Source organism: Patagioenas fasciata, chromosome 3 (genome assembly GCF_037038585.1).
Source record: "Patagioenas fasciata isolate bPatFas1 chromosome 3, bPatFas1.hap1, whole genome shotgun sequence".
In the NCBI taxonomy this organism is placed as follows: Eukaryota; Metazoa; Chordata; class Aves; order Columbiformes; family Columbidae; genus Patagioenas; species Patagioenas fasciata.
In genome coordinates, this window is record NC_092522.1 from 20,620,109 (window position 1) to 20,635,615 (window position 15,507).

General features: G+C 40.9%; 1 protein-coding gene across 1 annotated transcript in view; it reads left to right on the forward strand.

Annotated features, from left to right (window-relative positions):
* Positions 1 to 15,507, forward strand: part of LOC136099669 (ALK tyrosine kinase receptor-like) — a 74,192-nt gene that overhangs the window by 23,922 nt on the left and 34,763 nt on the right. The window contains exons 5-6 of the mRNA XM_065834098.2: positions 1,157 to 1,300; positions 12,461 to 12,623. Of these exons, the coding sequence (XP_065690170.2) occupies positions 1,157 to 1,300; positions 12,461 to 12,623 (307 nt within the window). The remainder of the gene's footprint in view (positions 1 to 1,156; positions 1,301 to 12,460; positions 12,624 to 15,507) is intronic.

The following is a 15,507-nucleotide window of genomic DNA, read 5'->3' on the forward strand; positions in this document are numbered from 1 at the left end:
ATGGGTTGTAAGACATATGGTGTGTGAGCATCAGCTTCCAGCTGAGACAGTGGCATCGCCTCTCCACCCAGGCTGATGCAGAAGCCAGTCTGTGATTATAGAGTTCCACATGACCAGGTCTGCTGTGTGACAGTTATCAAAATGAATGACAGTTGGACTCTGGCTAGGGGAAGACTGGCATCCTGTGATTGACACTAACTTTCCAATAACATTGGGCACAATACGCCAGTTAAATTAGAACAAGCTTATTTTCTTTGGACTGACATGCATTTAAGTCTGAATCAGAAACTAGGATCTTCAATCTCTCCTACTCTTGGGAAAAATTTGGATTCTGATCCAGACTTTGTGACTGACTGGCCTCTAGAATATGCCCAGTCTGTACCTCAGCTGCCAGATTTCACCCCATTTAGATTTTTATTGAACATTTGTGTCTGGCTCATCTTTCACAGTCTCATGCATAGTGAATTGGTTAATTTGTAAATGTGTTCAATGATCTGTCAGTCTGTACCTCAGACCAACAACTTACATGAGGATTGGAGGATTGCTGCTCTGAACATATGAAACTTCTACGGTGGTTTGAGCGGTAGAACTTGCCTTCTTTCATCTCCTAGGCTTGACGCTACAACCTGTGTTCAGATTGAAAACATCTAAACCACATCTTCATACAACAGCAGTCAGAATATTTCATCTGCTTTGTGTTATGTTAATTTGCACTGGCTGGGGCTGTGAGTCTTTCCATTTATGCAGTGATACCCCTTGGTTTCTGTACATGAGTACAATGTACCTCAGGTTCCAGCATTGTAAAGAGGTCTTAAGGTTATGCTGTAATTAAAAAAAGTTGCACATGCTTTTTTATTGGATAAAAGAAACTTTCTAGCAGTTGCTAAAGATTGTGTTCTGTATTTCTGCTTTGTGTCTTCATTCACTTGCTATTTTTCACACCACTCATTCCTGTTTATTTTTCTTTTGTCACAGTTCCCATAACAGCAATGGAAAGACAATCTGCCCTTTCCTTTTAATAGTGTTATATCCTGTGGCTGCAGGCTCTTGCTCTCAGCGAAGAAGCCTCCAGCCCTTAATTTAGCTTCAGTTTTGGATTATGTACTGACTTAGCCACCCCCAGTGATAAACCAGTCTGTGGCTTCTTGTTTTCCAGTTAGTGGAGAAAAGACACCTCGAGGTACCACTCCAGACTCAAGCAATTTACTCACCAGCAGAGGTGGCCAGAAGAAGTTTGGATGGGAACAAAAGCTTCTGGGAAATCTCCAGCTCAACACTGCCCCCATTTCTGGTCCAGCAGGTAACTGTCTGGTCTGAGAAGCATTTTCAGACAGCAGAGATTTGCAGCTAGTGCAGATTTCAGTTAGATGTGGCTAAATGCAATATGATTCATTTTTTTTTTTAACCAAAGCCTTTGTTTGGAGCTTTTTTGCAAGTCCTTTACAAACGTAACAAAACAAGATGTAGAAAGCAATTACCTTTAGCTGTTAACTGTACCTTGGATTTTGATTGCAAGCTGGTGAAAGAAAGATCCAGAGGGAGCCTCTTCTTCAAGTGAAATGTGCTTTTAAATGGCAAGAAAGGTTTGTTTGGTGTTGTGGTCATTTAAAAATAGTCAGGAATCAAAGTGAGATGTCCAAATTGGCTGAGTCCAGCATGTGATAACCTGAACACCCATCTATAGTTAATATAGGCTTGGTTTGAAATAACACAGTTTTCCTTTTTCAGTAATATTTTCATTGCCCATTTAAAAGAGTACAGTATTGGACTTTGTTTTAAAACATGATTTTTAGTTAGATAGAAATGTCAGTCATATATGGTGAATGTTGTTTCATTTTTCCTTGTCCCCTAAGCTCCCCTTTCCAACTTAACTGTAGTGGCATGGGCCCAACAGATGCAAGATTGCCATTCCCTCCCTTTCAGATTACTGTTTCCCAAATGTTTGTCTCTTCCCTCTCCCATGCTTGCCACACATTCAAAATATCTGTTTTGGGCCCTACATTTCTATTTAAACATGCTTCCTTTCCTTTCCTTTCCTTTCCTTTCCTTTCCTTTCCTTTCCTTTCCTTTCCTTTCCTTTCCTTTCCTTTCCTTTCCTTTCCTTTCCTTTCCTTTCCTTTCCTTTCCTTTCCTTTCCTTTCCTTTCCTTTCCTTCCCTCTTCCTTGCCAGCTTTTCTTCCTGGTTTGAATCAGGTGGCCACAACATCCAGCCTATCTGGGGGAGCAGGGCTGGCCGTGGAAATGAGGGGTGATTACACAAGAGACGAGCACTTGCTATAACTACCACCCTCAGCACTGTGTGCAGCTGTTTCTTCTCACTTAGACCTAGGTGATTACCAATTTGAAGTACCAGCCCTTTTAAGGTAGAGCTGTGGTTGGTATATGCCTCCATAAGCCCAGGGGTTTGTTCCTACTGCCTCCTTCTCTCCCACTCCTCCATCTTAGAAAGTCTTCTTTGAGTCAGTTCTGTTCGAGTTCATGTTTCACTTTGCTACCTGCAGCATCCTGTTGAAATGCATGAACTAGTGACATAAGCTCTGATAGCAACAGCAGTCTGGTCAGCGTGATCAAAAGCTCCACACAGTTTTCAAAGCCTGCCTGAAAAGCTGGGTGTATTAGCCCACTGCATGCTGCTGCAGCAGGGTTGCTGCTGGTACCTGAATTCTCTTGTGAAGTGAGCTCTGACAGTGGAGGCCAAGAGTTGCCATCAAGTAGAGTTTGTTGGTATTTTATATACCGAGCATCATACAGCAAGAGAAGTGCAGGGGCATTGACAGGAGTCTTGGAAGAATGAGACAGAGGGAATAAGCCTGTATGAGGGGATGCTGGGCTGGGTGGGCCTGTACTTCAGCTATGAAGGTTGTGTCTAGCTCTGTTGCAGATGTGTATGAGCTTGGGCTGGTCACAAAGGTGTGATTTCCAAGAAGACCCTTACATCCTCTTTGCAGATCCTTTGCAGCCTTCCATTCAATATCTGTGTCTCCCTTCCCTGCCTGTAAGTGGAACCCCCTTTTAAGTGCTTTCAGTATTGCTCTTGGGTCAGTGATCTAGTGGCAGGATGCATACACAGGTATAGATTATGGACTTCTGACTGACTTCCCTTAACAGTATTAGTGCTTAGGTGGTGATGTAGTTCCCCAAGGTAGCTGCACATTTCCTTTCAGGGTACCTACTGGTTTAGTAACACAAAAGCTATTAGGTCGGGTTCTGGTTAGAGAAGGGCCTGAAGTTTGGATGCAAAGTTAATGTAAAGTGGCTGTGTGGGTGATAGGCTAGAAATAGGCTGTAGGTTTCTTTGAGAATTTTGGTACTTCCTACTTTTCACTAGACCTGAGATAATGGAACATCTTCTAGCTTTTCTGCTCCCTGTCGTATCTGAGGAATGCAATTTAAAGAAAAGCTTGGATAGTAGAAATAATGGGAATCAAATTGCATGGGAGTAGAAGGTCACTGAGGTATTTAGAGCAATTCAAATGATTTGTTATGACCTTGGGGTGAAAATTCAAGGCAATTCCTGTGGATTCTAAGACAACTTGTCTGATTTCTGGGCTTGGCCCTTGGTCCTGTTCGTGTTCTGTCTAAAATTGTCTCCAGCCTCTGAGGTTTGAAATCACTCCTACAGTAACTTTCTATTCTTTGTGCCCTCAGTGTAGACAGAGCAGAAATCTGAGAAACTAAGCTGCAGCTTCTTGCAGTGGGAAGTCATTGCATTGCTGTGGGTCTCCACAGCAAAGAATCACCTTTTTCCTTTGTGTTGCTGGGTCCCTGCTCTCAGTAAATGCTGCAGATGTTTGTTTGATCCGTGGGCTATGCATTTTGCCCAGCTTTAATCTTGTTTCTTTCTGCATCCTGTAATGCATTTGAGAAACCTCAGACTGAGTCTGTCAAGGCCTTTGCTTTGATCACCACATATTTACTTTTGTCCGAGTGAACCGACAGCATCAGTGCCACCCTGAAGTCCCAAAGACTGCATTGACCAATATGAGCTCATCCAAAAGTAATTACAGCTAATGTGATCTTTGGCTTGCGTGATGGATCGTAGGCTATAATATTTCCTTCTTAAGAAATCATATTAAAACAAAGAACTTTGTTCCTATAGCTGAGGAGACAACAGGCTAACAAAGTGCCCTCCCCAAGTCCCCAAGCCAGCTCAGCCTACACAGCAGGAAGTACAATTTGAAAGACAGGTACCACTTTGTTTACGTGACAGTAAATCCAAAGAAGCTCCATTACTTCCAAGGGCCTGTTTGTAACTGAGAACAACCTCATACATGCACCTGCTAGCTTTGCTTGGAAATGCATTTTCAGCAAAAGAGATAGTCATCACCACCAGCCTCCCTGTCCACTCTGTTCCTAGGCCCTGTACCCAGTGAATTACTTCTTCAGCCTTGCCATTTCTTAGCATGGCTTGGTGTGCCTCTGGGAAATGTACACTGAAGGTTCAAAAGACATAATGCAGCCATGCTGTGAAAGAGCCTAAAGCTTTCAGGAATCTGTTAACTACTGTCACGTGTCACACATGGAATGATGGATGCTCTGTGTAGAGAAAAAGATCCAACATTGCTACAACTAATGTGGTGGTGTTGCTCTGTCAAGTTTCTTGATGATGACCAGAATGAACAGAGAAAAATTCCTGTAGGTTTCAAGTCACACCATTACTTGCAGTGCAAGTTGGCCATTAGGTAGATGATCACCAAGCAATGCAAATGCTTTCCTTTTCAATTAATTAATGATGTGTTATTGCTGACATGCCAACTTCTTGCTGAAAGGTTGCAGGTGAAATTTGATTCAGAAAGAAGCCTGCAAAAAAGTTGTAAGAAAACCTGTGTGTACCAGAAGGTTGAAACAACTTCATGTGGAGCTAGGATTTTTGATTGAAATGGTTAAATCTGTGCACTGTTTATTTTGATGTAAACCAAGCTTACTTTGGCTTTATTTTTTAAATTTATTAGGTATTAGCATAAGTAAAACAGAAAGCTGCTCAAACCATAGCATTTCTCTACAGGGAGTTTAACTACCAATTAAAAAGCCAATTTATATCAAACTAATGCAATTTCCTTTTATAGACAAGGCCAGAATATGGGAAATTCAGGCAAATAAAGATACAGTGAGCAATAATGAGGAATTCTAGGTAAACAAATTACTATCATGGAAACTGGAGGAAACAAAATAGGATTCTCAGTAGGCAAAAGGAGATAACAAGACGCAGAGCAATCAAGCTTTAATTAAACATTTCTGTTGCTTCTGAATAGGCTGCAAATGCCATGAGGATAGCCTCTCTTTTGATGTTTCAGCTTCTCATCTGTCCCACTGACAACTTACTCATGTCAGGGCACACAGAACAAAAACGGTGTGTTGTGAAATGTACAAAAATATTAACCTTTTTTGCCCTCAAGTCTTGCGTTATTTTGTCTCATCTGATCTGTGTATCCACCAGCCATTGTGTGACCATGGTTTGTTGCATGGAAACTGTCATCAAATCATTTTCTCATCCAGACTGGATTGCTGTTTTTCTTCAGCTCCGGTCTCTTCTTCCTTGGTCGTTGCACAGATTTTGTCTTTTGCATCAGGGAGAGTCCTCTTATGAGTACTCACATATCTGTTTCTCGGAAGAACTCTGAGTCACGTTAGTTAATCAGATGAAAGAGCCGAAAGGAACAGCGGAGTGAGTATTAAGTAAAAGTAAATTACATTTAGTTGCTCTTTGTGTGCAATTATACTAACTGAACTGTTGGCATAATGCAATAAAGGTATCTGCAGAATTGTATTTTTGTATTAAGCATCAATTAACACAGTGAATAACTGCTCAGTGCCCTCCTCCCAACAAAAGTAGCATCCTGAACAGTAACAGAAAATGTTCAAAGATGGGTGGTGAGATCTCATATTATGTGGGCAAGAATTTCTTTCTTGCAGTGTTTACATTCGCTTTCTCTATAGGATTGAAAATAGCAAAGGTGCCATACTGAAAATCAACATGCAACCAGATCCCAACATATCAAGTTGAATTGACGTAAATGCTCTCCAGAGTTATTCATGCAATTGGAGTAAACAGGACCTAAATTTGGACCTAAATTTTAAAGCTGTCCATTCTTAAGAACAGCAGTTTAAATTGTGCAGAAACTGCTGTAAATCTCAGGAAAGGTCTTGAGATAATTTTTCCACCTCCACCCAACTTGGTCTTTATTATCCAACACACATTTCTACTAATCTTTGTAATTCTGAACATACAAATTCCAAAAAGTTAGTAGCATGTCTCGCTTTATGGAAGACTCCTGCTATCTCTTTAAGCAAAACATAAAAGGTAAGAGAAATTAGTTTTCTTCATGCTGCTAGAATAGTTTCTGGTCCCAGAAGATACCAAGAAACAAGCAATTCTCAATGCTGTTCAAAGTCAGCAATGCCCTTGCCCCATTCTATTGACCACAGATTCTTTCCTACAAAGATGCCCTGATAGTGTTCACTTTGTATGGACACATAAGAAAAAGCTTTGAGTATTTCTTTGAAATGATACTTAGGATCAGTCTGGCATACATTTGTCATGACTGCAGATGCTCTTCTTGTTGGACTCAAAAACATGTCCAAGTCTTCCATTGCTGCCCTCATTCTGAAAATGGAAAGACAGAGGTAGAAATAGTAACTCCATAAATAGTTGAAAAAACAGGGTCTTCTTAGTCTAACCGTACCTGTGTAACTCGTTCTGGTATTGCTGGCAAGACTCACTAATTTCTTTGGTCATCTTATATCCCATTAATGTCATAGTATAGACACATTTGTACATTTCCAGTTATTTTAGGCGGAAGAAAATGTATCTAGGGGCTGACTCTGTGCAAATCTTCCACTTCAAGGCTGCACATATTCTTATGCATGGGGTTATCAGAAAGATCTGTCATCTTTATTGCTCGAAGAACAGGTTCAAAGACTGTGATTGTCAGCACAACCTAGTTCTGCCATTTACCATTATCTTTCAAACCCCTGCCCTGCCCCAGTAATCTCTGGCAAGCTTAATATTGGAAAAGGTAATAATCTCAAATTACTGCTCACAGGACACTGTTAAACAACTGAACACAAAGAAAAAATTGAGAGGTTTTTCCTTCTTTACATCACTGAACATGTTTTTTAGATATGCTTGTAGTATATTTTGCCTGCAGCCTACCAGCACAGACCAACCCTGGACTGATGGGTAATGTATAACTGAGATTGCTTATGCATCAAGTAAAAGGTGTATCCCTCCACACACACCATGATGCTTAATGGCAGCCGAATGTTGGTGAAGGTTAAGATGGGCAATTTTCTGTAAGCCTCTGATTTCTCATACTGGCCAGGTATTGTAAGGGAGCTTGTGAAGTTTTTATAAATCAATGAAGCAACTATTCAGCTTGTTCATGTCATCAAGTTTGATTCCATCTGCCTTGGAGGAAGAACTAAAATGAGCTTCCTGAGGGACAGCTAACAGAATTGCGCCCAGAAGTTTAGTCACCGGGGTTCTTACATCCCTGAAGCATGAGACCCTGTAGCACTTATTAATGTTTTTTTTTTTACTCTATTGGAAGTAGGAATAACCTCTTGGCCTGAACATGAGTTGTGGCAGCAAATTCCATAAACTGCCTACACATTTTTTAAAGCACTTATGCATTTCACTAGTGCATTACTCCAGATTCCAAAATAAGCCAAGTACCATGGTGCTTCATTGGTCATTTTCTCAAATCATAGTAAAATTTTTGTTCTAAATGAGTTGAACCTCAATTCAAACCAGCTTAATTTAACAAATTACATTTAATACATTTAGGCCCTGGAGGTATAGCTAAAATGCCTCTGTCTGTTTTGTGATATGGAGTTCATATGCTATACGTACCAGTGAAATAACTTTCCCTGTTAGAAGTACAAATGTGCTTTAGACTTTGCTCCGCTCATTTCTTTTTATTGTTGCTCGTTGTTATTTGCAGCATTGCCGGCAGCCATGCTGCCTGCAGCTGCAAGTGGTATCAGAACTTCACGTGCATTAATCTTTTTAAGTCTTGTGGGGTTTTGTTCTTTTTGTTTTCCAAGAGCAGGACATCAGTCTCTTTTGCTGTGGCTGAAATCCAATGCCTTGGTTGTTGTGCATTTTACATATCTAGTCAAGCTGTTTGAAAACTAGAATTTCAGCTGTACAAAAGAAAATAAGCATGAGTGACTGTGTCTTTAAATGTGCCAGTAAATTTGGAAAGAAAAGTTGAGAAGAAGGAATTTTTAAAAATCTGTTTTAATAGAGCCAAAATGGCATTTCTTGCATAATGTTGTTGCTGAGACCTTAGCAGTGTGTTGGGGACATTGCCAGTGAGCTTGAGGAGGGCAGGTGTGTGGGTGAATGGGCAGAATACCAAATGTTTCCTCTGCCATGTTTCTTGTGCAAGTGAGGATTCCATCCAATGAGTGATGTATAAATTATTCACTGAAGTGTAGTACCCGAATTCTGAATTTCAGTGTACTCTTCACTACTTTTCTTTTTCCCCCACCTTAAACAGGAATTTCCAGTTTTTAAACCCAGTTAGTATCTTGCAACTGCTAGTGACAGAATCTATAGGGACCCTACATTTAACTACCTGTTAGTTGTCATAATGGGAATGCTCAGCTGTTTCTGGAAACCAGGCGTCTGTAACTTTTGTGAAGTTGGGCAAATTTCTGAAATCTACTCATTGTTTGGAGGGATTTAGACAGGAGAGTCCTGCTTTTCTTCCCATTGTGTGAGCATGAGGTGGCAGCGACGTTGTCTTGTCGCAGCCTGCGGAAGGACCGAGAGCTGTGCCCTGCAGTATGCGACAGCCCACACTTGTGTACCAGTGGAAAAAATCGATGCTTCTCACCAAGCTGCTTAAGGAGTTTCAATTCAGCACTGCTGCTTTAGTCTTTGGAGATCAAAATAATGCTTCAAATTGAATTACTGTAAACTGCTGTGGCATGCAACAACCTGTAGAAATGCTCTGTCTGAGCTCATGAGAAATGTTGCAGTCATTTCTAGGATCAGGAGAAAATCAATACTTTACAGGGAGCGAATGGGTTTTCTTACTTCAAAAAAGAAGTGGTGTGTTATCTAATACGGGCAGTACTCTGTTCTGTTACTAGTGGTTTAAGATCTTGGGCTGCTGTTAGGTCTGCAGATTGAGGGTTGGCTTTGGGAAATTTTTCAGAGACCAAATGGAGGGAAGTGCGAGGGTTTTAGTCTGTATCCAGAATTGTAACTAAGGCCCATCTGTCCTAATTATGTTGAAATGAGGGGTGACTTCTTCCCATGCCATATTCTGTCCCATTTAATTCAGTGACAAAGCTGTTAAATGTTGGACAGGCTTTCGGTATTGCATATGAAAGTGGATATCAACAGGAGGAGGACTGCTTGCAAGTCAGTGCAGCCGTGACAAGTGAGGAGACCACACAACACGTGGCTTTGGGTTTTACCGAAATCCTTGCTGGTTCAAATCAGGTGCAGTCTCCCCATAGACTTCGCTTGGGTCAGACGTCCTCCTGCAATGATTAGGGCAAAGGTCACTACCCAGCTCTGCTACTTCTCCCGTTCCTGCCTGACATCTACCCAAACAGAGCAAGTAAATGTGTCTGCTGGCACTGACTACAGCAACTGCAGAATCTGAGAGGCTTTACGTATCATCTTCTGCAATATCACCTTATCGATTACAACAGGACTGCTTTTGAAATCTGAGGTAGTACCTCCTGTGCTCACTCATCTCCAGGTTCCTTACATCACACTCCCTGGCATAATGTATCTGTGGTTTTTCATTCCCCAGACCTTCCATACTCTGTTTTAGAAGCCAGATTCTAAGAGCTGAGATGCACTTTCACTTATCTGAAACTACAAACACTATTTGCTCTTACCCTGGTACTGCCTCTGCACTGAAAGTGAGCCCCCTCTGTTCTGTCCAAGAGGCAGAAAATACAAAAGTTGTTCTGGATGCTTCAGTTCAAAGTCTGGAGGCATAATGTTTGCAGCAGGAGGGCATTTTTCTTCTGTTCCACCAGGGCATTGAGCTTTTAAGGAAACCAAGGGCTATTAAAAGGCATTTTGGAATACAACGTAGTTCATTGATGCCCTATCCCTGGAACCCAGTGGGAGTCAAGAGCTGCCGGTTTCAGGTCCAGCTGTGCTGTGTGTTACATGTGTGATATCTAGAGATACTTTCGCCAGGGCCAGTAAGCAGATACATAAGCAATGAGATCTATTTAAAGGGAGTAAAAAATAAACGTAAGGCTTAACCACAGCAGTATGCATATGCTGTGGTCTGTGCTAGGTTTTATCACTTCCAGTTTTCCATTTTGATTCTCTTGTGTTTTGAGCTTATTGTCCCCTTGAAGGTCACCTGCTTCTGCCTTTGGGAACATATTTGATGTTTCACCAGAGACATCCAAATGGTTTCTTATTGTTCCAAACGAAGACACTTACCTGCCTGCTTTACTAAACATATGTTTCAGTGCAGGTGGCTTAGCCCACTGGGATACTGCAATGTTAAATCACTCTGATAGCTGACAGAATGAGTTTCTCATCTTCTATTTTGTGTTAGATTTTGCTTGAGTTTGGGGATTTTTTTGAAAAATAAACATAGGTAACTTCTGGTGCAAAACACAATATCAGAGGTAGTGAAGCATTTTGCTTAGGAACTTTAAGACCTTGCGTTCTCAGGTGCTTTTCCCCCTCTTACCTGTTTTTCTTGGGGCTTTGGGGGGAGTGCATTGGAGACAGAGGAGGGGGGTAGTTCTTCAATTCTTCTATTTGTTACCTACTAATTTTAAGACTTCATACTGCCACCTATTGCAGAAGGATGGAGAAATAAGTAAAATAAGTATGTGAGTATCCATATAAAACAAGTAACAGTAGCAAAGTCTCTAGGGGACTCTTGCAGGGAAGTTTTAAGGAGGGGTGGCATAGATTTTGCAATAAGAAGGAAGAGATTGTTCTCTCAACATTGGAAAGCTTTCCTAAAGTACTAATTTTACATTGCTTCTTGGAATAGCCAAGACTATATTGCAAAACTTTTTTTTCAAAAATGCCAGCCACTTTCTTCTTAAAGTCCTGCCAAATTATTTGATCCATTTCATGCATTGCACTTTTTTATGAGAAGGAATTTAGCTCAACTTCAGAACTAGTCTGTGAAAAGATAACTCAGACCTTGTGCCTGGCTAAACTAATGTGTTTCCCTGTATATTTGGTGGGTGAACCCGTCCAGTGACAGTAATGATGGAACTGTTGGCCTCTCCGGTCCAGACACATGGAAACTATCATTTCTAGACCTGATCTGCTTAGAAAATAGCTCCACATTCCAAGAAGGAGATCAAGCTTTTGATCTATCTGACCTATCATTGCTAAAAAAGTGGAAGCTGGGGGGAAAATGCTACCCTTTGAAAAACCCATAAGGAGAGCTGGCTGACCCAACATCATTCGTAGAAATAATGTTCTTTAGCTGTATTTCAAGTCTTTTGTCTTCAATGACAATAGAATTAAGTAACAGAGTTTATTGGATTGTGTATATTAACTCATTAATATAATAAATATGAATGATGAATCATGTAGTGTACATAAAAAATGCTTAGTCTACTTATTTGCCCTATAGATCTTAGTTTTGATTACACATGAAATATTTCTGGATATACTAGCAAATATGTTAGGATGGGTGTTACAAGAGCATTGTGGTCTTGCAACTGCGATGGCCCTAATAATGAATCTTTAAGGACAAGAATGGCATTTTCAACATAATCTATTCGAATTTTTAAAATTAGATTTTTGAGGCACAAATTAGCAAAGTCTTATTTTATAAATCTGTTTGTATAGAACTGGTACTTCCGGTTGATGGAAATGGCTGTAACAGGGATGCATTTATTTACACCTGTAGATCTGGCCTAGAACATGCAGAGCTGAATGCTTGTTTTGTAGGCCTCAGTTAGGTGGTTTGCCTCTGAAGTTTAACTTGAATCTCTTGTGAGCAAATAATTATTCAAAATACAATTAGTTTATTGTTATGTTTTAATCACCGAGGTGATGTTGTATTTACAGGGTTTTATGTAATTAACAGCTACTTTCCCATTTTAAATAAATTCAATAATCAAATGCCTGTAGAAGCTGGAAGGGCTAAAATGCACTGGTCTTGAGGTTACCAGAGTGCATTTTAACAACCCAGAGACCACAGCCTGAAACTGGTTGGTCTGTGTTGCGTTTTACTCTGTGAACTTTGCCTTTATGAACCTTAGAAACAGTAAAGCTATGTTCGTAGTTGTGATAGCTTTCAGGATATGAAAAGCTGTCAAATACTGAGATACACAGTGCTATGAGTTTTTTAAAAGAATTCTGTGGGTATTTGTTTTGCCTAAAACCTAAGGAGCTGGGTTCTTCTCTTGGTGCAACAAGAGAGTGAATAAAGCACTGAACAGCTGCTCGATCTTTGGATGTTCAGACGATGCTTTGTATATATCCTCATTTCAGATCACTGGTTATTCACAACGTGTGGTGCCAGTGGACCCTATGGCCCCACACAGAGCCAATGCAACGATGCCTACAGGAACTCCAACCTGAGTGTGGTTGTGGGAGCTGAAGGGATTCTCCAGGGCATTCAAATCTGGAGAGTACCAGCAACTAACACATACAGGTAAGGGAACCATCTCTGATTGTCATGATATATCTTCGCATTTGAAACTAATCCAAGCTGCAGATACATGCTAAGCATGTATAAAGTATTATATTCAGAAGTTGGACCAGACCTACAGGGGTTATAATTCTCCCTGATCCTGTGATTGCCCATCCTCCCAGTCTCAGATTTGTTGTCTGAAAGATGCAAAATTTTGTTGAAAGAGAGAAAAAAGAGAAACAGCCACCTGAGGCAGACAAATCTTTAACCTGAATGGTTGCAGGTTGGGAGACTTCTATAAGTAACTGAAAATTGAGTGTTTTGACCTCCTTAGGCCAAGGGGCAGACATATCCCGTATGCTGTCCGTCGAACTCTGGTCTTAGAATAAGTTTTTCCCACTGTCCACCTGGCATAGGAGGCACAATTGTATGTCAACATTTCTTATGGGACAGCTTGCATCAAGCTCTGCTCAGCATCTTGACTTTTTTGAATCTAGGCATATTAAGTTGAGCCTGTAAGCCTGGCACACCACTGTAGAATTGATTTTGGAAACCAGCCATCTTAATGTTCGGCTCTGTGATACTGAGGGCTCTAATGCTTGAATCCCTCTGTGGAGTTATTTTCAATGGGAGATGATCAGATACGGTTCAATGCCCCTTAATCAGGTTTTTACCAATCATTTTTCTCTTTTTGCTCTTTCTGGGGAAAAAAAGTACAATCAAAGTTTAGTTCAGTCTCTCTTAGTGGTAACATCAAGCCATTACATGCATCAGTTTGTAAGCAGAACTGTCTGAATCAATGACTGTCTAGTGGTGTTTTTTTAGTCACCATTCCTTGTTGAAATCAATGATGGCATTGTAGATTTCAAAGCAGAACATTCTACTGAAAGCTTTGAACAAATTTCAGTTAAAGCTTACTACCACCTTCCTTTTTTTCTTCTTATTGAAAAAGAGTATTAATATTGAGGGATAGATGTCAGTCTCTAACTGAAGTCTACTGCAAAGCAGTTTTGAGAAACTGGGTAGGCTAGGCTGGGCACAAGTTCTGCCTAAGTGCCTATTACCACGAGGATTGATGGTAATGAAAAAAGCATTAATGATGTTTTACTCAGCTATCAAAAATGAGTTGCCTGAGGTTAATAGAATTTTTCAGAACCAGCATTCAGTAAATATGGTTATAAAGTATAGCCCAAAAGAGAAGAGGCAATAAACTTACAACCTTGTCATTTCTTTAATATCACAGCCCAGCCCAAGAAGAGCCAGAATTCCAGTGTTAACTGTGGGCTCATTTTTGCTCCGCAGTAAAAACCGCAGGTCCCGCAGGGAGGACCTGTCTATTTAAGTCCTATAAATGACCTAAAAGGCTTTAGGTTCTGTATATCTAATAGATAGGTAACCTATATATGTGGATGACATTCTCTTCTATACCTCTTAAGGCTGTAGTAGAGAATTCACAGCCTGGGGAAAGGAGGAGGCAGTTGTGGGCTTAAATTAATTTGACGTCTTCCTGACTCTGGGCTGCCGAAGGGGCAGCGGAGTCCCCCAGTGCAGCATAGCCCTAGGAAAATGTCGAGTTGCGATATCAGTTCTGGACTTCCCAGAGTCTGGACCCACAGCCTGTGTCTAGCTCTCCCCTGCAGGCCTGCTGCACTGTGGGTCCTGTCAGCCTGAGAGCCATCTCCAGGATACCAGACCCAGAGATAAAACCCTCCAGCTGGCTGCTGGGCTCTGAAGAAAGCTGTTATTATGCTGTAATAGCACGTTTCACACTGCACAATGTAGAGCAGTGAGTTACATTCCTGATAATTGCATAAGAGGGATATAGATTGTGTGAACACGAGGCAGAATATGCATTGTTAAAATGCAAAGACGGAAAGCTCAACTTTGCACAACTTTCTGCTCACACAAGCTAACCCCACCCAGAAAACCCCACCATCTCTGGAGCTCTGGATAATCTGACACATACTGTAGGTGACCTCATTTGAAGACTGGAGTCCTATGAGCTCCAGTGATTGATACAGACAAAATCATCTGGTTTCCTTCCATAAGTACTACACAATGTATAACAATAAAGATAGGCAACATAAAATACTATTTTTTTTTCAGATTTCCTTCTAAGCATTCAGGAGGTCTCGTCATCCCATATCTAGGCTTATGATCAAGTATGAGAGAAGTGAACTGTAATAAATTACACGTTACCATCCATTATCCTAATTCTTTATAAAAACAAGAATCTTTGGTTCATTTGCTGAGTGCCCCATTTGTTATCACTTCCACTGCCCTCTTTTGTCTGGTCCCTTCTTGTAAGGTGGCACAAGAGTATGGCACAGTGGAATGCAAAAATGTGTCTTTCTAGGTTGGCCAGCCTAGGCACTACATTTTCTCATATTGTCAAAACTAGCTCAAGCATTTGCCCTGACTGTCTATCTAGAGGTGGGGTTGTTTTTTCCAGTGCACAGTGATCCTGATCCTTCCTGAATTGCAGTTTTCTTTTTCAGCTCCTACAAGTAGTAAAAGAAAAGGAGGAAGACAGTGGAAGGTATTCTGTGTTCTGGATATATCTGCTCAGGGTGGTCTGAATCTTTCTTCAAGGCCAATATGGTTAAATGGATTCCTCTTGTGAAAGAAAATTGTGCCTAAGGAAAGGGATCCTGCTAACACTTGAAGTCGAGATAACCCATCTGTTAAAATAGTGACACACGTTTTGAATAGGGAGTGACTGTCATCTCAGTCCACTGGGTTTTATTTGTCTGCAGCCTTTGAATGAGGCCAAAATGGGTTCTTCTGAACTTACTGACATCACTGCTTGTATGTGAATCTGTTTATGCACAGAAAAATATGGCCCCTAACTGCAGACGATTAGCCCTGCCAGGTTGCCGTGCCTGATAGTGCACCTCATTAGCCA